The sequence below is a fragment of the Vulpes lagopus genome, chromosome 2 (assembly GCF_018345385.1).
Source record: "Vulpes lagopus strain Blue_001 chromosome 2, ASM1834538v1, whole genome shotgun sequence".
In the NCBI taxonomy this organism is placed as follows: Eukaryota; Metazoa; Chordata; class Mammalia; order Carnivora; family Canidae; genus Vulpes; species Vulpes lagopus.
Window position 1 is genome coordinate 12,543,923 of NC_054825.1, and position 24,317 is coordinate 12,568,239.

General features: G+C 38.2%; 1 protein-coding gene across 2 annotated transcripts in view; it reads left to right on the forward strand.

The window, feature by feature from the left end:
• FAM204A (family with sequence similarity 204 member A) overlaps positions 1 to 23,588 on the forward strand; it is a 33,776-nt gene extending 10,188 nt beyond the window's left edge. For both annotated transcript variants that reach the window (XM_041744902.1, XM_041744901.1), the window contains exons 6-8: positions 8,253 to 8,342; positions 22,780 to 22,886; positions 23,369 to 23,588. In XM_041744902.1, the coding sequence (XP_041600836.1) occupies positions 8,253 to 8,342; positions 22,780 to 22,886; positions 23,369 to 23,420 (249 nt within the window). In that variant the 3' untranslated portion in view covers positions 23,421 to 23,588. The remainder of the gene's footprint in view (positions 1 to 8,252; positions 8,343 to 22,779; positions 22,887 to 23,368) is intronic.
• The last annotated feature ends 729 nt before the right edge of the window (positions 23,589 to 24,317 follow it).

The following is a 24,317-nucleotide window of genomic DNA, read 5'->3' on the forward strand; positions in this document are numbered from 1 at the left end:
TTCAAGTTTATTTATTTATTTTTTTACCAGAATGCTTTTTTCCAACCAGAATCTTACTTGGAACTCTAATACGCAGATGAGATAAAAGGTTGCCTGCTGGGGCAGGGGGTGATAGGGGTGGGGAGGTGGTGGGGAGAGATGTAGAGTAGTAGTCTGGACAGGGCAGAAATGGTGGTGGTGGAGGGGAGAGTTGTAGTGGTACCATAGCCATTCCCCTGGTGTCAGTTACACAATTGCAAAGCATTAATTAGCTTTTTATCCCCAGGTGGTGATTCAAATAATTTAAGTAGGTATGATTTATACATAAAATTAACACCCCTAATTCTTAGTAGTTTATTTTTTCTCCTTCATGGAGAGGTTACCTAATTTTTTTTCCCTTTGATATTTAGGTCTAATTAGAGCACAGCAAACTTTAGTGAATTAGTTCATTTGTATTAAGCTTTAAGAATTGGACAAATTGTCTAAGAATTTAGTAGCAAATTTTTTTTAAAAGATTTTATTTATTCATGAGAGACACACACAGAGAGAGAGGCAGAGACATAGGCAGAGAGAGAAGCAGCCTGACGTGGGACTCAATCCCCGGACTGGGATCACGCCCTGAGCCAAAGGCAGACGCTCAACCACTGAGCCACCCAGGTGTCCCTAGTAGCAAAATTTCTATAGAACTATATTGTACAGTTTGACTAAAGGAGCTTTAATCACATGTTAAAAGAGATCCTCCATATGCACATGTGGCTGATTGGTCCTTCATGTTAAACCTTAGTACCCATACATTTCTTTGATAGTTGTCTTCTTGACGTCTGCAGCAAAACTTTAATTAGAGGTTACTTATGGCCTCGTGGGAACCTATTAGATACCAGCCTTGGATGTTTTTCCACCTGTGGCCAAATTGCCGTCTCTAAATTTGTTTGACTCTTAATTTGTTGAGGTATATTTATCTTAAGCTAAATTCTGATTTCTGACAAAAGGCACCTTAGAAGCACACCAAGGCCCTGCAGAGTATCATCAGTTTCACTTCTGTGCTATGAGAGACATTAGAGATAATTCCAACAGAGGTATGCTTGGGTCTAACTTAAGACTTTTTTAAAAGACTTACTACTCAAATCTTACTTCATGAGAGTACTTACTGACTCAAAGTTGAATTCTTGGGTCTTACACTTGGGGCTGAGGCTTTGGTATGTTATGATGAGGTCTGTAGCCATATGGAGCTAGGCCTTTTGGTTTTATTTATTTATTTATTTATTTATTTATTTATTTATTTATTTATTTATTTTTATTTTTATTTTTTTTATGATAGTCACAGAGAGAGAGAGAGAGAGGCAGAGACACAGGCTGAGGAAGAAGCAGGCTCCATGCACCGGGAGCCTGATGTGGGATTCGATCCCGGGTCTCCAGGATCGCGCCCTGGGCCAAAGGCAGGCGCCAAACCGTTGCGCCACCCAGGGATCCCGGCCTTTCGGTTTTAATAGTATCCTAATACTTAGATAATATATTATGAACAGCTTATTTATCAAATGACTCTATGTTCTAGAGTTTTGCTCAGTATTATACATATATTTGCTTTGACCCTTACCATAAACTTGCAGAGAATGTGGTATTACCTTCTTTTTGGAGGTAAGGTAATTATAACCTGTAGAGGTCTAAGAATCACCCAGAGTTTCTTGGTCAGTAAGTAGAGGAGGTGGAATTTGAATCCCTGGGTCTGACCTTACCAGCCATGTTCTTTGTAAATTACTAACTTACGATCTTAAGAAAATGGGAATGTTTTACCTTAGGATTTTTTTTTTTAACTAATGTTAGCATTTTGAATGTATTTGGAATGTTAATATCTTCTTATAGAAGCAGAAAATTTGGGGGTGCATGTGGAACCAGAAATTTTTCAGAGTCAGAAGGAGCTGTTTTATTTTACATAAATAAATCATCAAAAAAAAAAAAAAGAGAGAAAAAGGAAACAGTTGTATCCAGTGAAATTTTGTTGAATTAAAAAAAAAGTTTTAAAAGAGCTAAAAACAAAATTGAACATGGGAGTGGAATTTTATTTCTAGGAGAGAATTTTGGTTATCAAGCCCATCATCTCCTTTTCTTGAAGGAAACCGAGGCTTTGCTCTCTCTCTAAGGAAATCTCATTTACCCAGAGCCGTGACCACCTCTCTTGACTTCTCTTCCAGTGCTTTTTCTGCTATATTATGCTAGTGCTCTGAATGGCTGGGGGAATAGGAATTAGTTAATGATAAAGAGAGAGACTTGTAATTTTAGCTGACTTATTTTTAAGTGAAAATTATACTTAGAAGCTCAGCAGTTCATGTAAGTTTCTGGGAGAGGGGAATATTCTTGTTTTCTACCTTTGTGACATTAACTGTGAATGCTGACTCCATGATAACCAAGGAAAGTTAGCAAGTTGATACAACAAAATGACTTGATAAGCAGACCACTGGTTTATTCAGGGTATTGGTGCTAAAAAACAGAATGGATTATGCACTGATCTGCGATTGCTGTGGTCCTGGAGTAAAGGAGTATAGCACCCAGGTCTAACTAATCTTAGGAAGCCTACATAATTGGAGGGAAACATACAGAGCTGTTATGTGGAGTAAGCCAGACTGTCCCAAGAATGGATGCCATTAGTGACCAGGCTACTGAAATGAAAGGCTGGGACAGATTAAGTCTGGATTTGGGTAACTGCTTCCCTAGAATTTGTGGTGCAGGAAAAATTGAAGTTTGCTGTATTTTATTTTCATATATATTTGAGGAGATACCTAATATCCTGTGCTGGAAGGAGGGCCCACTAGGCCACTGTATTAGCTTTTCTTAAATAAAATACCTCATTTCTATTGTAAAGTGAATAATAAATACAAAGTCCAGAGGCAGGGACTGTGCTAAGCACTGGGAGTCCAAGAGGGAGAAGATATTCTTCATGCCCTCAAGAAATGCATATTCTAGCAGTGGGAAAGATTTATACATCAGTAAGCATAATAAAATATGACCCTTGTTTAACCATAGGGCTGCTATTAATCCAACATTACTGTTGTGGAATTCTCTTGGGAACTTGTCAAAGCAATGGCTTTGTAATAAGTGTTCCTCATTTGAGTGGGATCTTTTCAGTATTAATACACCCATGGATTACTGCACTGTGATCATTAACTCAGTAATGTAGGCTGAGAGCCTCTTGTGTGAGAAGAACAGGCTAGGGGGTAGGACACACCAAGCCAGTGACCATACATGTTTGCCCTTAGTGAGCCTGGAACCCAGCAGGGGAGACAGACCCACAAGTGCTCAAGAGAGTCATGGAGTGCAGTGATAGTACAGCTTGGAGAAAGCACTGTGGAAGGCAGTTAGGTACTAGGCACAGGGCAGAGTGAAGCAGGGTCAGTGGATGTATTGGTGAGTGAACCTGTAGAGGTAGAGAAGGTAACATTGACATGGGACATACAAGGGTGGCTAAGATTTTTCTGGTAGAAATATATCAGAGGCACCGAGGACATTAAGAGATTGGTAAATGTGACCAGAGATTGGAAGCACAGCATTGCCCAAGATGGGGCTGAGAAAGCATTGTGGGAACCTATTGTAGAGGGATTTCAGTTGCAATTCAAGGTGGCTAATGACATGGTGTCTCTACTTTAAAAAGGTAGAAGACTAGTTTGGAGGAGGTTGTCAACTTCCAAACAGGAGTTGATGAGGCCTCTAAGAAGCCCAGAAAAGAGACATGAGATACCCTACAAAAAAGTTAAAAATAAGAGCACAGAATTGGAGGCATTGAAGACCACTGAGGATTCCCGTCTGGGGTGACTGAGTGGGTGGGCAGCTCTGAAGGGGAAGCAGGGCAGCAAGGGATGAGCTTGTTTGTAAGCATAACAAAAAGTTGGAGACCCTGCCTTTCCAAGGCTTCAATATAAAGATAACTAGCAAGTGGCTGGAGATAGAGATCTTGGTATAGCCGAGACATCAGATGTTTTGAATTTTTAAAGATATATGAAGCAGCTTATAAGAAGTAATTGAAGTCCTAGGACTGAGTACATTACTGGAGAAGAGGGAAAAGTCAGAAGAAAAGGGGTCTAATCACAGAGCCTTGAGGACTGTCATAATTAGAGTTATAATTCAAGAAAAGGAGATCAAGGACCTCCAAGGAGATTTAAGTTCTATATTTGGGGAGGTAGCTTTAAGAATGAGGATGTAGTTGACATAATAGATGATCAGGTAGGAGGAGGACAAATGGTGTTATTTGTGATTGTTGAGTTTCAGAGAAGGGTGAAGACAAAAGGAATAGAGAATGCAGTGGGGGATGACACAGGCCTCTCAGTACACTGACCTACAAGAGAGAAATGAAGTACCAACCTAAGAAGCAAGCTGTGTCATCTCATCCAGTCCCTGGTCCAGAATGGGAAAGACAGACATGTTTGTAGGGCGAGAAGAATGAAAAAGAGGGGGGGGAGGAGAAAATTATTTTTATTTATTTATTTTTAAAGATTTACTTATTTATTTGAGAGAAAGTGAGAGAGAGTGCAGAGAAGAGGGAGAGAGAATATTCATCAGACTCCTCACTGAGTTTGGAGTGCGACTTGGGGGTCTATCTTATGACTGTGAGATCACAACCTGAACTGAAATCACGAGTTAGACGCTAAACCAACTGAGCCACCTAGGCACCCCAAGAGGAGAAAATTTAAAGAGCAGGCTTCTGGGTGACATGTAAGCAGATAGGATTAGGATGAGCACAGGTAATATGGTTAGTTTTGGAAAGAGATGATTCTTTCTTGGAGGCAGTAGGGACAGAGGGACAGGGTGAGTGGATGGTTGTAGAAGGGACATACAGTGTCCCTTCTTTGGTTCTTCTCTTCCCCTCCCACTCTGCCTCAGCCTCTCATGAATTAGAAGGGAGAGTTATAATCTGAAAAGGATGGAGGTAGGGTTGAGGGCATTTGAAAAAGTAGAAAAGTAACAACTTCTTAGAGGAATGTGGGAACTTTCAAGGGTAGAAGTTAGAGCCCACTCAGTTGAATTTGAAGATCGTCTTTTACTACAAGCCAGTGAATTGAGTTACTTGGTTTTCTCTGACACAGCTGGGACACCTAGATGTTCAAGTAGTAGAAATAGGTGGTTGGAAAGAGCCGAAACAAGGTAAATGTGGGAGGAAATTGTACATATTGCTTAGGTCATTGATTCTTTTTTTTTATGCATGAGAGAGAGAGAGAGAGAGAGAAAGAGGGAGGAAGGGACAGAGACAGAGGCAGAGGGAGCCTGTGGGGAGCCTGCTCCAGAACTTGATTCCAGGACCCTGAGATCATCACCTGAGCTGAAGGGAAACACTCAACCACTGAGCCATGCAGGCGTCCCAGGTCATTGGTTCTTAAATTTTGGCCTGATAAGCATCAATGAATTGCTGGGCCCTGATCCCAGTTTCTGATTCAGAGTATTTAGATTTCTAACAAGTTCCCAGGTAGTGCTGATGCTGCTGGTCCGGACATACACTTTGAGAACTCCTGGCTTAGAGTTTGAAAAGGTTAATCATGGATGGCAGGCCAGAGAGAGAGAGGGCAGGAGAATCCAAGAAGGGCCTGAAGGACTGGGAGAATAAATATGGTGGTGCCAGGGTAGGGTTTCAGATGAAGACAAGGCAGGTTCACTGGCTATGAAGACTTGAGACTAGTGAAAGGACAGAATATTGAGTTCAGAAAGAATTCCAGACTGTAAATCTTTGGAACTGGAGCTTTCTCAGGTGATGTCTGTTGCATGGCCCAGAGTGAGCCTTTTCAAAGTATTGGTCTTCTAAGACATACAGAACTTGTGTCTGAATATAACTCAGTGTACTACTTCCTTGTTTGAGAAAGTCTTTTCTTCCTCCCCTCCCCCTTCTCCCCTAAAACCAAAAGTCCAAGCTGTGTAGTCATGTAGTTGATTTACATTCTGGCACATGCTCAGGTCGTGCGTGGACTGGCACTATTCACAGACCTGAACAGGTGCACACACCACACTTGGTGTGTCACAGACCTTGAGTATGGATCCTGGGATGGGCATTAGAGGTCCCTGAGGATGAAGGATGTTGGAAAAGTGAGTCCAGGGTGTTTGTTGGATCACGAGGAGAAGAGTTCTTCAGAAATACAAAAAAGAATTTCTGGAGACATTGACATGGGACGTAATCGGTAATCATAGGACCAGAATGGGAAATCGGTAATCATAGGACCAGAATGGGAAAAGGACAGGAGAGACACATGGCCTGGGATCAGAGACTAAGGCCTATTGAATGATGGTCTCAGGCTACAGTTGGGAGCAAGGATGATAAGCGTGTCATCCTATCAAGTCCTTAGATAGGGTGAGGGATTGTGAGAAGGGATGATCTTCATTCAACAGGGACACTAGTGATAACCTTGCCTGTCTGTGTTCCGTGTTTTTAGGCAGATTATGTATGGCCACTTTTTTTGTTTTCAAATTTTTATTTAAATTCTAGTTAGTTAGCATACAGGGTAATATTGGTTTCAGGAGTAGAATTTGGTGATTCATCACTTACATATAACATCCAGTGCTCATCATAACATGTGCCCTCCTTCAGATCCATCACCCATTTTGCCCCTTCCCCACCCATCAGCCTCCCTGAACCCTCAGTTTTTCTCTATCATTAAGAGTTTATGGTTTGTTTTCTTCTCTTTTATTCCCCCTCCTTATATATTCGTGTTCTGTTTCTTTTAAGATTTCTTTACTTTAGAGAAAGAGCATGTGTGTGTGTGATGTGGGGGGAAAGGGGAAAGGGAGAAGGAGAGAGAGAATCTCAAGTAGACTTTGCACCCAGCATGGAGCCTGACATAGGGTTTGATTTTACAACCCCAAGACCCCAAGATATGACCTAAGCCGAAAGCAAAAGTCAGACCCTCAACTGACTGAGCCATCCAGGTGCCTCTTACGTGTTTTGTTTCTTAAATTCCACATAGGAATCAAATCATATGGTATTCTTCTTTCTCCAACTTATTTCGCTTAGCATAATGCATTCTGACTCCATCCACATCATTGCAAATGGCAAGATTTCATTCTTTTTGATGGCTGACTAGTATTCCATTGAGCAGGGGATAGAGAAAAAACACGGAGGAGGGGCAGAGGGAGAAGCAGGCTCCCCACTGAGCTGAGAGCCTGTCTTGGGACTCAATCCCAGGACCTCAAGATCATGACCTGAGCCAAAGGCAGACACTTAACCCACTGAGCCACCCAGGTGCCTAGACAAATGTGTATAGACATTTTTAAGTCTTGTTTCAACAGAGGCTATACAGGAACAAAATTTCTCTTAGTTGATGGGTATAATTAAGCAGTACACTGACAGGCAGAGGCATTCCTGGGGTCCCTTTTACTAGATGAGGGAGAAATTGGGAACTGAAAATGTGGAGGACACACTGGCTAAGCCATTGTTAGGGCAAAATTTTCTTGTGAGAAGCAATATATATTAGACCATTTAAACATTTTTAAAACTTTCTGCGGTAACTATTTCCACAAGCTAAATTCAGTTATGTAAGTCCAAACATCTTTCCATAAATGTATGATGAATCCTACCTCATCTGTTTGGTAGCCTCATGAAAATCATTTTAATTATGATTTCCTGAAGCATCTTTAGCTAATAAAGAAAAACATTTTCATAGGAAAATAAAATCATTCTCTTATGTAACATTCCTCCCATATTTAATATCTACCTGAATACCCATAGTCAGACGCTGGAGGGCTGTTGAAGGAGGGCTTCAGCTACAGGAAGGAGCAGGGGAAGGTGGTGAGAGTACAGGCTCTGGGCAGACCCAGATTCTTGTGACAGCCTTACCACTTGCAGACTCTGGGACCTTGGCCATGTTAGTGAGTCTGAGGCCTCGGTTTCCTCATGTTCAAAAACAGGATAGCAGTATTTTGTGAAATTGTTGGGAGGATAAATGAGCTTTGTTATAATACTAAGGTGGAGTCTACTACATAATAAGCTTGCCATCATTTTAACTATTGTTATCATTAACATTATATTGTAATTAAGGGGAAGTGTAGTCCTTGAAGTCACAGAAGTCTGGATTGGCATCTCCTTTTTCTTAGTTCAGGAAGTTATCTAACCTTGATTAAGCCATTTGGTATCTCTGCATGGCCTTCTCATCAGTAAATAGGAATGGTACCAAATACCACAGGGGTCACCATGAAAATTCAGTGGTCTAAGTAACATGTTCGGTATAGCCCTGTGACATAGTTTTTGCCAGCAATTGTTTGCCTTTCTTTCCTGCCTTTAAGTTTTAGGTTTCTTTGCTTTCTAGTCGGGCCTTGAAAAGAGCATAGACCAGGCTGTGGAAGAATGGAACATCGAGAAGGCTGAGGAACTCAGCAACCAGCTAGCTACTCGAGAGGTGAGTCAACTGTAGTATTTCCAGATTTTCTAAAATGAATGTACATTCTTTTTGTGACCACAAGTAAGTTTAGTATGCAAATACTTGATCTTCGCTTTTTTTGTTTGTTTTTTAAGTAGGCTCCATGCCCACTATGGAGCCCAGTGTGGGGTTTGAACCTCATCCTGAGATCAAGACCTGAGCTGAGATCAAGAGTCGGATGCTTACCCGACTGAGCCACCCAGGCGCCCCTCAAATATTTAATCTTAGATTTTCCTTTCTGTCCATTTTCTTTCGTCTTATACTGCCATTTATTTTGAAGGGCTGGGTTCTATTTTTGTCTTCAATGTTTTTAAATTATTCTGGTCTAAAACTTATGGTAGAAATAATTCATGATTGATATTCAACCCTAGATTTCACCTAGTTCAGAGGGGTTTTTGCCTGTTATGATTAAAAGACTAGCTTTCTTTTTCCATTTGCATCTTTAATTCTGTTTAACTCTCCCTGAGGGCAGCTGTGTGTTCCAGTGTCACATCTCAAGGTTTTCCTTGCCCTCACCTCCCCAAATGCTTTTTCCCTGCATATTTTAAACTTTCAGCCCTAAAAAATTTTCAGCTTTTTAAAACCTATAGTCTAGAATATAAAACCAGTAGAGACATTGAATATTCTTTTTTCAAGTACACAAGGCTTCCAGAAGATTGTGACTTGTACCTTTTCTCCAATTGCTGCTGGGTGTCAGTAGGCAAAGTTGCACATAGAGTAAAGACCTCAAATGGGCATATGTTGTGGTGTTGTTAATGGGTTTTGTGATTCTTTTTTGTCTTTTTTAGGGAAAAAGTTCTACCATAGCTTTCCTTTTAGTGTATCCCTACCTTTTTCACCTTACTCTTAAACTAGACTCCCAGAGGTTTAATTGCATGGAGAGCATCATTGGTTGTCTGTGCAAGTTGCTGTCCATGTGCCCTGTTCTTTCTTAACTCACCTACAGGTGAGCATTTGTTCTAAACAAATGAGGCTAGTGATGAACTTAACTGTTTCAGTAAATCCTTCTCTGGAAGCACCATTTCACTCTTCTGCTGCCAATGGCAAAAAATCCACTATTTATTGCTGTTTGTTGGTCTGTTTCCCATTTTTGGATGCTGGCCATAAGTATCTTGTGAGATATATGTTTTTATGTAGGGAAATAAATCCAGAAGTGAGGCTTTGGGATTCAGAAGTTATTTTTTTCCCCCATAAACTGTTAAGATCAATTGTCGCAGTTAATACTTATGTTTGTGACATGTCTACATATGTGTGCTTATTTATTAAATGGCTACTATATAGGAAATTATGAAGCTTGGAGCTTGAGTTTGAGACACAAGCAAGCAGCAGTATAAATGGCAGTTAGGGGACCTTTCAAAAAGTGACATTTAAAAAAAATTGTTTACTTTTTTCTCATAAGATTCATTCTTCCCTTCCCAGCTTTTATTTCTTGTGCTTTGACATTTGCTGTCTTTTTTAGTAGTCATGTTTTGATTTTATTGATTATAACATTTATTAGATACAATAGCATTTTATCACTCTGTTTTCAAACAAAGATTCAAGTATTACATTTCTTTTAAAGATTTATTTTAGAGAGAGAGCATGAGCACATACAAGCACAGGATGAGGAAGGGCAGAGGCAGAGGGAGATGGAGAGGGAAAGAGAATCTCAAGCAGACTCTGCTCTAAGTGCAGAGTCCAATGCAGGGCTTGATCTTATGGCCCTGAGCTGAAACCAAGTTGGATGCTTAACCGACTGCAATAGACTGCACCACCCAGGCACCCCTATTATATTTTAATAAGATGTATTTGATAGTGTGTTGAATGGTACCACAACCTCGATAAGATTTAAGTGTCAGTTGGCAGTTATTATAGTGGCTTCTTCAGCTTGCTGTGTACCTGGCACTTATCTCTGCAAATCAGCTTTGTGTTAAAGACCATCTCTAAGATTCTGTCCCATAATAGAGCACTTAATGTTTGTTGTTACTATTTTGGCATCTGGAACTTACTTTCCGTAGAACTGTTGTTAGACATAGTGGTTAAGATTCTTGGGTAGCCTGCAAGTATATACAAGATAGTGGATTATATCAGTAGCATATCTCCTCTCCAAATTTTGGAGAGTTGACCTTGAAATGTGAGAGAAGGGTGGGGAGGAATATGCTTCAGGGCTGGAAGAGAGTCCCATGGATAAAAGTGGATCTGGCTGCAAGGATGATGAGGGGTAGGCACAGTAGGATGTATGATGGAGGTAGTGGCTGAAGGCATAAGTGGGCTTTCAGAGACTCAAAGGCTCACAGGGCAGCAACACCAATCAATCACTAAGTCTTGGTCACATCTAAATAGGCAGGTATTGGAAGCCTTTGGCAGGTTTCTCTGAATATCTACCTCATTTGGGTCAGAAGCAACCCTTTTGGAGAACTGGTCCTTAAATACACCACTTTGGTCCATGTTGTGCCACATGTTTGAGATGGTGTCTCTTGAATCTCTTTAAAAATTGTGGGTATTTATGACTGTGTGCTCTCCAGCAAATGCTGTACCATCAGCATGTGGCTGATCTCTGAAATGCCTGTATAGTTATAGTAAAGCTAAGGATAGAAACATAATAAAATCCAGTGAGGCCTTAGGGTATGGCTTCCTGATTGTTCTTAGAAACACTGTAGACTTGTCATTACCTCTCTCTCAGGGATCATAGGATTCAACAAACTGGTGTCCCCGTGTCATTGCTTTTCCAGTCTTCCTCTTGGAAGACCTAAGAGTTAGGTATTTTGTGATCTCTACCAAATAACAAGGTGAGTGTGACTCAGCGAGCGGCCCCAGGTCAGTTACTTTTTTCGGATCTTAGCTTATTACCAGAAGAAAAAATAATGCAAGGCCTAGTCTGCAGCTTTAGAATGTGGGCTCCACATGACCCAACCATGGCTGGTTGTTTTTCTTTTTGTCTTTTTCTGTTGATTAGCACCCCCATCTTAAGGGGGAATTCAGAGAGAAGCATTTACTTTATTGCAGGCTCTGTGTTTTTTCTAGGTAAAGTTAATAGTGCTGAAATATTAAAAGTTGAATGTATTCAAGTTTTTAAAAAAGTTTAATTTTGTAATAATTTGACTTTCAGAAAGTTGCAAAGCTTGTGAAAAGATTTTCTATTCACTTTCACCTAGATACCCAAGCTGTTAACATTTAACATTTGCTTTACCATTCATCCTGATTTATATACTTCATTTAGATTTGCCAAATGTCTCACTAATTTCTTTTATAGCAGAAAAAATGGTTTCTTCTTCCTGGTCTAGGACATTGCATTTTGCTGTTATGTCTCTTTATTCTTCTTCATTCTGGAAAGTTCCTCAGTCTGTCTTTATTAGGACATTAGCATTTTTTGAGGAGTCCAATTATTTTGTAGGATATCCTTCAGTTTTGGTTTATCTACTGTTTCCTCATGCACTTTTGGCAGGAATATCACATAAATGATGCTGTGTCTGTCTCAACGCAAGATACTAGGAGGCACATGGTATCTGCTTGTCCCATTTATTGATGATACTACTTTGAAGTTTTGGTAAGGCAGTGTCCCTGGGTTTCTCCACATTATTATTATTACGTTACTCTTTCCCCATATGTAATTAATAAGTATCTCGTGGCAAGATGGGTGATAATTTGAGACTGTGTAAATATTCTGTCATTATATTTTACCCACTGGTTTTAGCATCCACTGCTAATTCTTTTCCTGTTTAGGACAGTTATTAATCATGGTGGTTGCCAAACTAGATTTTTAAAATGTTACTTGATTGTATTTTTCATCTTTACCTGGCAAACCAGACCTAAAATTTGTCTTAAGTGAGATATTGAATTATATATAATCTTTTATGTATCTGTTAAATCTCTTTGTAAAACCTGGACAATTGAAAAATTGGATATAGTTTTTTTAAATGATGCACTGGGAGGAGATGGGGTCACCGTGGCCCTGTGCTCACCAGCAGTTGCATGTTAACTCCCACCTTACCTGCTTTGTCAGGGATCACTGGTGAGCCTTCCTTCCTCTGCCATTTGAAGCTGCGTGTCAGAATGTACAGGACTGTATGCCTTACCAGCCTCCGAGATGTGTGTTATCTTTGAGGATATTAGGTTTCTTTTTTTGCGTTTTGTTTTGTTACACTGCTTTGGTAGAAATGAATCACATAGCACTGACTAGGTATTTTCCTTTTTAAGCATGTTATTTCCTGTTACATTTATGATAAATGAGATTGCTTCAGAAATATAGGATATTTTCATCATTTGTAAGGATAGTAAGCATTTTTCTCAAGTTTTTTTTTCTTTTTTACTTACACACAAATATAATGCCTGCTTCTAGTAAAACAAGTTTATTTAGTGTGAGGTTAAAGAATACTGATTAAAAGAAAAAATAAAATTTATTCTATTCTTTTCCTTGCATAAATGGCAAAACATCTGGACAGTGTTTGCATTTCAGACACAGACTTTGGAAAGATACTGATGGTCATTAAACATCCATGAAGAATAAAGTAATCTAGATAGAATTCTTGAATAAATAGTTCAGTTTGAGATTTAATTTTTCATATTTATTCCCTTGGTGCCAGTTACCACAGATATGAGAGATGGGATTTTCAAAAGTAAGTGATTGTGAGTTTGGGGCAGAAACCCTTTATGAATTAACTGTATACGTGCATGGTAGGTGTCCTTTTGGAAGTCAGGTATATTGGTTTTTAATCAGTTCCGTTTTCTTTTTTCAAGAAGCAGAGACTGGGACCTGCTGATAAAGCCTTTGCTCAGAGGCACAGATCCCAGAGTTCTTAAAGCCTTTTCCAACCATAATAAGTGAAACTAATTTTTGATGTTTAACATTTATAAGCCTGTGAAACCAATAGGGCAGCATCAGTATTGAAAAATATGAAGCCAAAAGTAGAACCATGCCTGTGAATGGGCCATGAAAACAGTTTCTCAAAAAACAGAAACAAAAACAACAGTGTGCTGTTTGTCCATGCACTATCATTGTAGCATAACAAATGCATATTTTTCCAGAATCACATTCACTTAAATTAACGATCACATCAAGGATATATATTTTCTGGTTTTAGGGGACAGCTCAAATTCACAGGTTTGAAGCCTTGATTGTGCTAACATCTTTGGTTTTGCTGTGTAGTAATGTAGTTGCCTTGGGACTGTCCCTCCTGTTGATTAAATACTTCTTTGTCATTAACAGTCTTGGAGGAGAGATGCAGGGGAAAAATATATTTGGGTTTGTGTCATATTGATGAAACTGTTCTAATTTTTTAAAAAGTTGTTTTTAAAAAAATACCATTTTCACATACACAAAGTATTTGAGCATATTTGTGGCTTGTTAACCTTAGACCTAAATTGGAAGTATATTCTGTTCATTGATAGTGATCCTTAAATATTCCATCCTTTGGTACTGGTCTTTTCTGACACATTATCTTTTTTTACAATCCAGGTTATACCAATTCATAGAAATCAGTAGAAGCATTTTAAAATTAAGTGCTAAAGCCTAGATTTAATTAATAAGTAGGCAGCACTTAGGCTGAATGTCACATTTTGGAAAGAATTTTTCTCTAGGCATCTTCACATTAGCCTCCTGTAGATAAATAAAACCCCGTTGGTTTGGCAGCAGTGAGTTTCTTGCCATGGAGTGAGTCACATCTAGTCACATTAACTCGATACATTGCTCCAGTTGATTTCAGTTATAACTGAACAGTGTCAGAGTAGAAATGAATGGAAAAGAGAGGCTGCCTGTGCATTTTGTTTGAACTTTGTGCTGTCTTTGGCAGCACCAGCTAAACTTAATTCTTTGTAAACAGCAGTACTTCATGTTGTAACATGATAATTATTTTATGTAACCTAGAAAGAGCATTCATGACATTGGCAGTATGAATTAAACTGAGAGTTAAATTTGAATTTTATGAATTAAGTAAGACGATTTAAATTTTTGGATTCCAAAACGGGTGAAGTTAATATTGTTGAAATATATAGTTTGTAAATATTTAAATAACAAAGGTGAGAATGGCCTTTTTAAAAAACTAATGGTTGAATTGATGGTGTTCTTTCCTAGTTAAATAAAATGCTCTCTAATTTGGAGAGATGATTAATTTGTAGACTAAGCTCTATTTCTAGAGTGATTTTCTAAAAAAGTCTGAAGGCGTCGTCATTGAAGAGGGGCATATATATATATATATGTTGGAGGAGGTAGTTGCTGCATTCTATGTGCATATTTAAGACAGGGTCCTTTCTCAAAGGTGCCGCGAGTACTCCCGCACTCTCTCTAGCATTCAGAATTTCTCCAGTGCACTTCGTTGTTAGGCTTTAGTTTCTCTGAGAGGACACCGGCTACAATTTGCTCTTTTCATTCTCGGTTTTAGTTTTATGTTGATGTACATGCAGTGTTGTCATAATGGGGTAAGAGTTTGAATCACCCTCCTCTTCCCCCCAGATAATACAATTTTGGCAGATGTACCTGTCAAAGTACCTGGAATGTTATCATGTGTAGGGTTCAGACTTGATATATTTATTTAAATTTTTGAAATACAGATTCTGTCAAACTTGGTAAGTTTGAAGTTACTTTTCGTTAGTGCTATTTTCAAAAGCTCTAATCTGTTTGCATTTCGTAGCCCCCCCCCCCCCAAAAAAAAACTGAATTGAAAGACATACTACAATGCAGCAAATTTTGTCATTCTGAGCTCTTTGGGTCTTTAATCCAGAGAGCAAAATTATTTTTTCATTTTCGTGTTTATTTTTTTTTCAGTAGAAATATTTTAACAACTGTGTTTCCAAAGGTAAAACAGTTCATTAAGATATGAAGCTGAATGTATATTCCTATTACCTATTGTAAGAATTTATCATTGGAATGTGTGACTCTAAGGATGGCAGATTCTTTCTGTTTTCTTAATTATCGTGATCTCTTGCCACTGAAGATTGGGTAAACAAAGTAAAATGCGTTGAATATTATATATATATATATATATTAGAGAGAGAGAGAGACTTTAAATATCCATTTCAGCATTTCATTTTTACAGAAAGGATATTATTTTTGTTGCTAGTACCAGGAGGTGTAGGTAAAGAATACATTATTTCATACAAAGTCATCTAATGCCCACAAAATATATTTTATGTTTCTCCTTGAAATGTTACTGCCCTGCCTTCTGTCCCTTATTTTTTCTTTGTGGTTTCGTTGTTGTTGTCGTCGTTGTTGTTTTTTCTCTTTCCAGCTAAGACAGGAGAGTTTAGAACCATTTTCTTTGTGGTATATTTCACTGATTGGCAGCAGAAAGGAATCTAGGACACTGGGGAGAGAGAGAAGCCGTCACTGCGCAGCCTTCTGCTGGCAGCAGTGTGCTCAGCCACCTGGGGAAGTTGGGCCTTCTCTGCTGTGGGGAGCTGTGTGTGTCTGCTAAGGATCATCTAGAACTGACTTACTTTCATTAACTTTGGTCATTTCTCAGTGGTTTTTTAATTTAAATGTTCTTCTGTGTATCATTGTGTAGTCTGAGCGTAGTCCCGGGGGGCTTTTAAATGGTGATTTTAACTCTTTGAAGCCTTGTTCTTCTGAGTTGTTAGAGGTAATTTCAGTAATTTCATGTAGATGAACAGTGATCAGAGTGTGTGGGAAAGAAGCTGTGCCTATCCAGGTAAGGGAAGGTTTAGCTATGTGAATTCCTTTACGTGGAGTGGATCCCATACAAAATTGTGTATAGCCTTGAAGTTGGACCATGTTAATAGGAGAAAACTAAAAATGGGGCTCAGGTTTTTAGGTGTGCCTACTTAGATCTCCTTGCATTGAGGATGTCTTCTTTTAACTTTTGTGGTATGATTGGGTGATCACCTAGAATGGTGTTCCTTATACTCTCTTTTAATTATGTTTATCTGTGCTTTTAACAAACCTTAAGAAAAGATTTCAGATGTTACAAGTCTAATTAAAGAGACAGACAAAGCACAGTTTATACTGTAGATTTTTTCTGCAGTTCAATTAATCAGCATGTTTTCTCTTTTAATTAAAACCATTTTAGTAAATTAAAGCCCACAGCAAAACACATATATAATTTGTTTGTAATTAGCTCTTAATTGGTGGTAGTTGAAGCTTAGCACCCTTGGTTTCTTTCTTCATGATTGCCATTTTATTAGCAGCCAGTCATTAATTAATCTTTTTCTAATTAGCTTATAAAACTGTTGATGGCACATTATTGTAAATGTGATTTTAAGTTCAAAGCTTGTTAATAAGCTTTCTTACTTAGAAGAACAGAGATAAAGAAATTGCTGAAAACAGTACTACAGTTCTTTAAAAAAAACTGTCTTTCTTATGGGGACTGTGTAAAGCATCTAACAGCTTATGGTTAATTTTTTAATGCTTTTTTTCCCTTATGAATGGGATAAGTTGCTTGAATATAAATGTCTATATCCAGGAGTAATTTCAACAGTATAACATCTTTTCGCCCTCCTCTGGATTACTATAATCTACATATAATTTGAAGCCTTAATAGTCATCATTAAAACAGGTGTTATATAAACTATTTCACTGTGAAATCAAAGTTGAGTATAGGAATCAAAGTATATCTTCTTACACCTCATGGACCAAATACATATTATTTTTATAAATTACACGGTGAAATCATATGTAAGTATATATATGTGTGTGTATACACATGATATATATGATATGGATATATAAATATATCATGACAGGTTTCCAAAACGAGATTTGTTGGGTTATATTTTGAAGTAAAAACTACTTGGCTTTAACTGATAGGCAGTTGAGGTACAAAAATAAATAATAGGTGTTGCTACAATTTTGCACACACATAGATATATATAGCACACAAATGTGTAAACGTGTGTGCACATTTTAAGATGACAATGAAATTAGGCTATTTCCTATAACAGAAAATGACGATGTAAGCTCAGAGTTTAAATGACTGGATGGAGTATAGCTTGTTTGTAGTCCTCATAGCTTTGGCATTTCAGGTATGACCAAGGAGGGGTACCAGTCTCAGGTGCAGACACCCCAAATTCACTATAGCATATTACCACATTACATTCTAGATCGACTGAAACAGATTAGCCACATCATATTCTTTATTGAAATACACAACTAATTTCATAAAACTCCTTAACTGCGAGATATTCTGAGCTATTAATATTAGTGCAGAGTTTTGAAAGTTATAAAAAACACAAAGCATCATCAGTCATTGGAAGAGCTTTTTCTTATTTGCTTTTTGAACTTTCCATGTTATTTCAACTTTGGCTATTTCTTTGCTTGTTTTTACGAAGGCATTTTATGATGCTATGCAAGAGACACTAGAAAGGGATAGCTGACAAGGAAAAAATTAAAACTTGGATAAAAAGTAAATGAATAATGTCATATTACCAAAAAGATGAGAGGCTAATTTGTGCCGACTTTTTGCTAATTTTGTTCAAGCCTCAAAATGAGGAGCTGTCACCCGTTCTGTGTAGCAGTGATGACAGTGCCAATGATCCATGAAATAAGCTGCCGCTGGCTTTGTTCTGATAAGAATGAACAAATCTGCACAATGTTCGGCTCCCAGAATCTCATTTTCATACTTGCATGCAGGCTAAAAGAAATAAGCTGTTTGCAGGCTTGATTAATCAGACATTGGAGGGGTTTTTGTCTCTTTGATCTCTTTCGTCTCCTAGGTAACTTGCTTGACATTAATGTTGAGCTTGAGTAAAGACAATCAGGAATTGTCGACCAAACTGATATAAAAATTAAAGACCTTAACACTTTAAGTACTCCAGTAATGGTTCCGCTTTACTTCAGAAAACATCTGTTTTCATTTAATTAAAGAACAAAAGAGAATGGCATAAATATTTTTCATAGAGACCTATTATTCCATAAAAAGTTAAAGTATGATAATTGGTATTTTTAAATAAGTGCCTTGAAAGTGTTCAAAAGGGAAGAAAACTTCATAAATCTGTTACAAGCTAGTAATTTTGAGATGAGTAAAATATTTTATGAAATGGATAAGAAGTTTACAGTTATGCTAGATTAAGCTGTTTGAATCAGATGCTTCAAATGATTATCAGCAAACTTTAGAATTGGCAAAGGTTTAGCAAGAAAAAAAAACCAACTTTATTTTGAAAGTTTGTCTTTTAAAAATCTCTACTATGTTACAAGATGTGCCATTATATCTATTTTACAGCCCAATATGATTTACACATGCTAAACCTGTAAAATTGAAAGGAATTAAAAAAATGTCGCCGTGCATTTGCTTGAGGTTATGCAGACGCTTTTACAAATCTTCCAAGTGGCTGTAAAGATGAATGCCCCAAGGGTCCAGCCAGGGCCCTGCTTTTCCAACCAGCTAAAGCCCTTATCTTAAATCCAAGCAAAGTACCATTAATCTTTTTGAAAGACCTTTTATGGCTTTTAATATATCCCAAATTAGAACATTTTACACCCTTGGTTCCTGAAATATGGTGATAAAAAGCCTTTAGAGCTTAATTTTCCTTACCGCTTGCTCTGACCAATTTGCAGTTCTTTGTGATAATGTTTAGACACCTTAATTAAAATGCAGCAAAATATTGGATGTTCTATATGGAAAATGCTGATACTTTGGCTACACATACAAGAAATTCTGTATATATTTTTATTCATTTTAAAAATTTTCTCTCCACATTGTGTTGCTATAGTTATCTGATGACCTGAAACATTTTTTTTTTTAATATGAAAACCGTTGACCAAGCTTTTGTGATGTTTACTTTGGGCATGAAGATACATTTTTCTTTTTTACAGAAGTAAAAGGGGGATTCTTGTTGGCCTATATTACTTGTAATACTGAAACATAGCACGATATTCTTTTATCTTTGGGAACTCCGGTTAGTCGTCTTTGCCTGGGAAAATGAGTTTCTTCTCAACTGTCTCTTCCATAGAAGATCTTATTATCCTTTCATATTGCCAAATATTTCTGTTCTTTTTTTCTTTCTCCACAGGAATAAGTGAAACACATTTTAAGCATGTGAAGGACACAAAATTGATATGACTTTTCATCATCATTACAAGCCAAAAGATTCTTTCTATAAAATACATAGACCAGGCTTGTTGAATGTTTATCAGTTGAAGAACATTCCATTTAACCTAACCCAAGACCAAATACAGTTGGAAAATATACCTTTTACATGAACAGGTCTGTTTGAAAGTATTACCTATATACCCAGCTATTTGTTATATTTACTTAGTCCACAGAAATGGTGGAGCCCTCTTGTGTAAATATGTGTTTTACATGTCTTAATGAATTATTTTTAACAAATTTATACTATGTCTTATGGAATGTATGCTCTGAATCCTTACTGTGATGCTGACTGTGCTAGCTTGGCCTTAATGTTGCCAGAAAACAAAAAGCTTTTACTTTCTTAGGGTCTGTGACCATGTTGATGAGCTCCACATTTAAATCAAGCACATTGAGATACTCTTTGGTTTACTCATCCCCCAATCCAGAAAACCCATGTTGGGAAATTTCAATAAGTTAAAAATATAAGCTACATCTTGATTTACAACAGTTTTAGAAAATAATTTTTTCACATGCTTAATGGTACATGGCAGATATGGTTTAGGCCATTTTTGTTTTATCCTCCAAGTATAGGCTCAATTTAAATATAAGATAAACTAGCCAAATGGGACTTTTGTTGGGAGGTAGACTTGGCAAAACTATATCATATATCAAATTTGCATTTGATACATAATACATAGGAATATAGTTAAACAGAAAAACACAGAGTTCTACATTTTACCTTGTGGGGGGTGAGGGGCAGAGAGGATACGAAATATTCTACATGAATGTGGAGAGACATGGCATACATCCTAACTCAGGTAGCAAGCTGTGTTTTATGACATTAGACAGTTTCTTAGGTGTATTCACTGCTCCTCTGGGAGCCCACAACACCCCATGATCCCAGCCACCTTGCTTTAGGCAGAATTGTGTGAATAGTTGTAACAGAGAACTATGGGCAGAAACAATATGTATCACCTCTGGACGAAAGCATTTAAGAGCCCATGTGAGACCCTCCAACCTTCTTTTCCTCTGCTGCAGCAAACTTTAAAGTCAGACGTTGAAATGCTGGTGCCACATGATGGAGGAGAGCCCATAGCTGACTAGAAGTGAAACAAAATATAAAAGTTCAGCCAGTGGAATTTGGGGATTTGTATGAGAGGTACAGTTTTGGCTAGCCTAACCTGACAGGTGCCAATCTGATTTTGATGTTTATGACAAATGGATAATTTTTCAGTGGAATCCATTTTTTAAAAGATTTTATTTATTTATTCATGAGAGACACAGAGACAGAGGCAGAGATGCAGACAGAGAGAGAAGCAGACTTCCTGCAGGGAGCCCAATGTGGGACTTGATCACAGGACCCTGGGATCACAACCTGAGCCAAAGGCAGAAGCTCAACCACTGAGCTACCCAGGCATCCCTCAGTGGAATCCATCTTAATGATAAATTAGCCACAGCATCTTTGCAGTTAATTTTCTCCTTAGATGGTGTGATGCTCTAGCTCTTTGATTCTTAGCCTTTTCTTAGTCGCTGTATCTGAACTTTTCTATGATGAAGAACTGGAAACAAAAGGATGACCAAGGGAAGGAAGCCAGTATTGAAATGGATAGACAGCCAGTGTAACTAGCAACTCCTTTTGCCTAGCCCCAACTGTGAAACTCAGTTTGGTCAGTGCTGTACTTCTAGCTTCTAGAACAATACCTCGCCAGACAATACCTTTATGCCCTCATGATATTTGTTGAGTGAATGTTGTCCTATGAAAAAAGATAATGAAGGTGGCAGTGGTGCTGGTTGTATTGGTTTGAATTTTGAGACTCTGAGGTTAGTCTACTTTCTCAGGTGGGCTCCTAAGTCACAACTGATCCTTTCATCTGTGGCTTTTCAATTGGTGTTGACCAGTTCAGCACTCTGGTTTGATTGTTGAGCTACTTCCATTCTTTTTTTTTTTTTTTTTTAAGATTTTATTTATTCACGACAGAGAGAAAGAGAGAGGCAGAGGGAGAAGAAGCAGGCTCCGTGCAAGGAGCCTGATGCGGGACTTGATCCAAGGTCTCCAGGATCACACCCCAGGCCAAAGGCGGTGCTAAACCACTGGGCCACCGGGGCTGCCCAAGTTACTTCCATTCTTGATATCTATTCTCATTTGGACTGGAAAATGAAATCAGTGTGTCCTGTTGTTCATGAACCCCAAGCAGTGCTTGATTCCTCCTGGTTCGTTTTAACCTAGAGGAAACTGTTCTCCAAAATAAGCTGAAAGAAATGTCAAGCATATCAAACCTCACTTTCCTAAGTTGGCTTCTCATGCATGTGCTCTTAACCTCCCCACGATGCCTTGCTGTTGGCCAGCAGATCCCTAAAACACTCGGGCTCTAACACATTGACTTGACAGTGGCTTCCAGGTTCTTTCTTCTCTTCCACGTCTGTTGTCTCCTAACATGCATTAGGGTGAGTTCAGGGATAGAAAAGGAAAGAAACACCAGAAGGAGATTTTTAGCCTTTGTTGCTGAACTTGGGTTCTTAACAGATATTTTTGAGCTATCCGTGTGGGCAGACATTTTTAAAATCAGAGCCACTAAAACTAGAAGATCACCACACTTGTCCTGGAGATGTTTGCCGAGCAGCCAGACCTATGCAGAGCGGGGTATGGTAACTGTAGTTATGGCATAGAGACTGAAGGGCTGGAGGACAGAACAAAGACTGTTTAGGTTGACTTAGAGAAGACTTCAGTGGGGAGTGGGATAAGAAGAAGGCTTTGTTTGAATTGAATCTTACAAGACTGGGGCAGATGGGTGTCAAACTGAGCAAGAACGAGGGGCCCACAGAGGCAGCACAGGTACCGTAGTCCTTGTACCCAGCCTTCTCACCTCTTAGCACCCCTATATCTGTTTCCTATCCATGAACTAAAAGCTATTGCCCATCACACAAAGTGCGTTTATGAAGCAGTAATTAGCTTTCCCATGTTTTATTAATCACATCTATGACTGTCAATCAGAGCCTCTGATCAGCACGAGATAACTGATGTGACCATACTGACTTGCTGTAATTCTAGCCCAGAGCAAGGAAACTTGATGTCTCTGTCAGTGTGTGCAGCCTTATCAGGGCTGAATTCCTGTTTGGCCTACTGAAATGCTGGAATAGCTCGAAGATCTGCATCATATCCTTGTGGACCCTCGAGGGCCCTCGTTTTGGGAAGGATTTCCATCCAGGAGACTGGGACAGCCAGGGTATAGAGGGAAATATGGGCCACATCGGTACTTTTGTTCACTTTGCTTCTTCAAGGGGGCCTGAGCATAAGAATTCCTAATTTGTAGATATGGCTTTCTTATCCACAAGTTCTCAAGTATTTATATTACTATAATTCTTGTATGAGCTAGAATATTTCTTTTTCACTGTTTGTTTTTCTCCTTTGTAACTCTTAGCTTGGTGTTAAAATTGCCAAAGCAGTTGCCTGCCACAACTTTGTAAAAGCCAAAAAGGATGCTGAAAATTCACAGGTTGCTCGAAAAAAGAAAAAACTTGCATGGGGGTAAGTTTGTTTAAGATTTTTACTAATAATTCTAGTAACTTGATAGGAATTACAGAAATCCTGGGATACATCATATGAATCCAGTTGGTGTCTGATTGTTACTGATTTTATTTTTTGTATCTTTGCTGCGTGTTTATCAGATTATAAATATGGAGGCATTTTTTCATCCTTTTTTTTTTTTTAAAAGATTTTATTTATTTATTCACGAGAGATGCAGAGAGAAAGAAACAGAGACATAGGCAGAGAGAAGCAGACTCCATGCAGAGAGCCTGATATGGGGCTCGATCCCGCGATGCCCTGGGCCAAAGGCAGGCGCTAAACTGCTGAGCCACCCAGGTGTTCCTCTTCAACCTTTTTGATACTTATTTTGTCATCGATGGAGTATGTGAAAATGTTTGAAGTTTATTTTACTGTGTCACTTAGTTAGCATGTCTAGGAAAGTATTTAGAAATAAATTGAGCTTTCTATGTTCTTTATTTTAGGTTTGAAGCAAAGAAGAGATGGGAAACCAAGAGCAACATGGGATATATGTAACTTGCCAGAATTCCTCAAGACATTTGAGTCTTGACTTGGGTTTTTACCTGAGTCTTCAACTGCTCAATTTGCTGATAATGTTAACTATATCAGGAAACTAATAGAAGTTGGAAAAATAAGCATAAAATTTGGGAGTTGGTTATTAAATCTTTTCAGTCTTTTTCTGAAGAGTTCCTTCTATTGAAGTGAATAAGATGGAGTGATCTGTTATTTGTATGAGAAATCTAAGCATACATACTGGGGGAAAATTATTTATTTATTTATTTATTTAGCCCTCTAGTATAAAATCAGTTTTACTTTTCATCCATTTGGTGTAGCATAGCCAGGGAGCTCCTTGTTCGTTCTTCTCTGTACCCAGTGTAACTGCACTCACTCTGGAATTATGTTTTAAGATTGGCATTTGTTTATAATAGATTAATAGTGCAATGAAGTTTCAATTGATACTGTCTTTACAAATGACTTTAATTATCTTAATGTTATAAAAGTAATTATTTTTTATTGGAGGCAATAGAGTGATATTTCACAAATAATGACAGCAATTGACTAAATTTTGTATACCTTCAGATAAAATGTTAAAATTTTAAAAAGGTCAGAATGTAGTATTTGGATGATGATTTAAATTCAGCTCTGCCTGGAAATGTCTTCCTAAAAATCTCTCTCAGCCATGTCATTCCTTAAATTATGAGATGGTTCTTAGAAGAGGAGATGGTATAATTGTACTAGACAGTTATAACTCCAGAAGATACAACTTAGAACCTTCCAAGAACATAGTTTGTTTTTACTCCTCTTTCCCATTACTTTTTTTTTTTTTTTAAGATTTTCTTTATTTGAGAGAGAGAGAGCACGAGCTGGGAGAAGGGCAGAGGGAGAGAGATCCCAAGCACTCTGGGTGCTGAG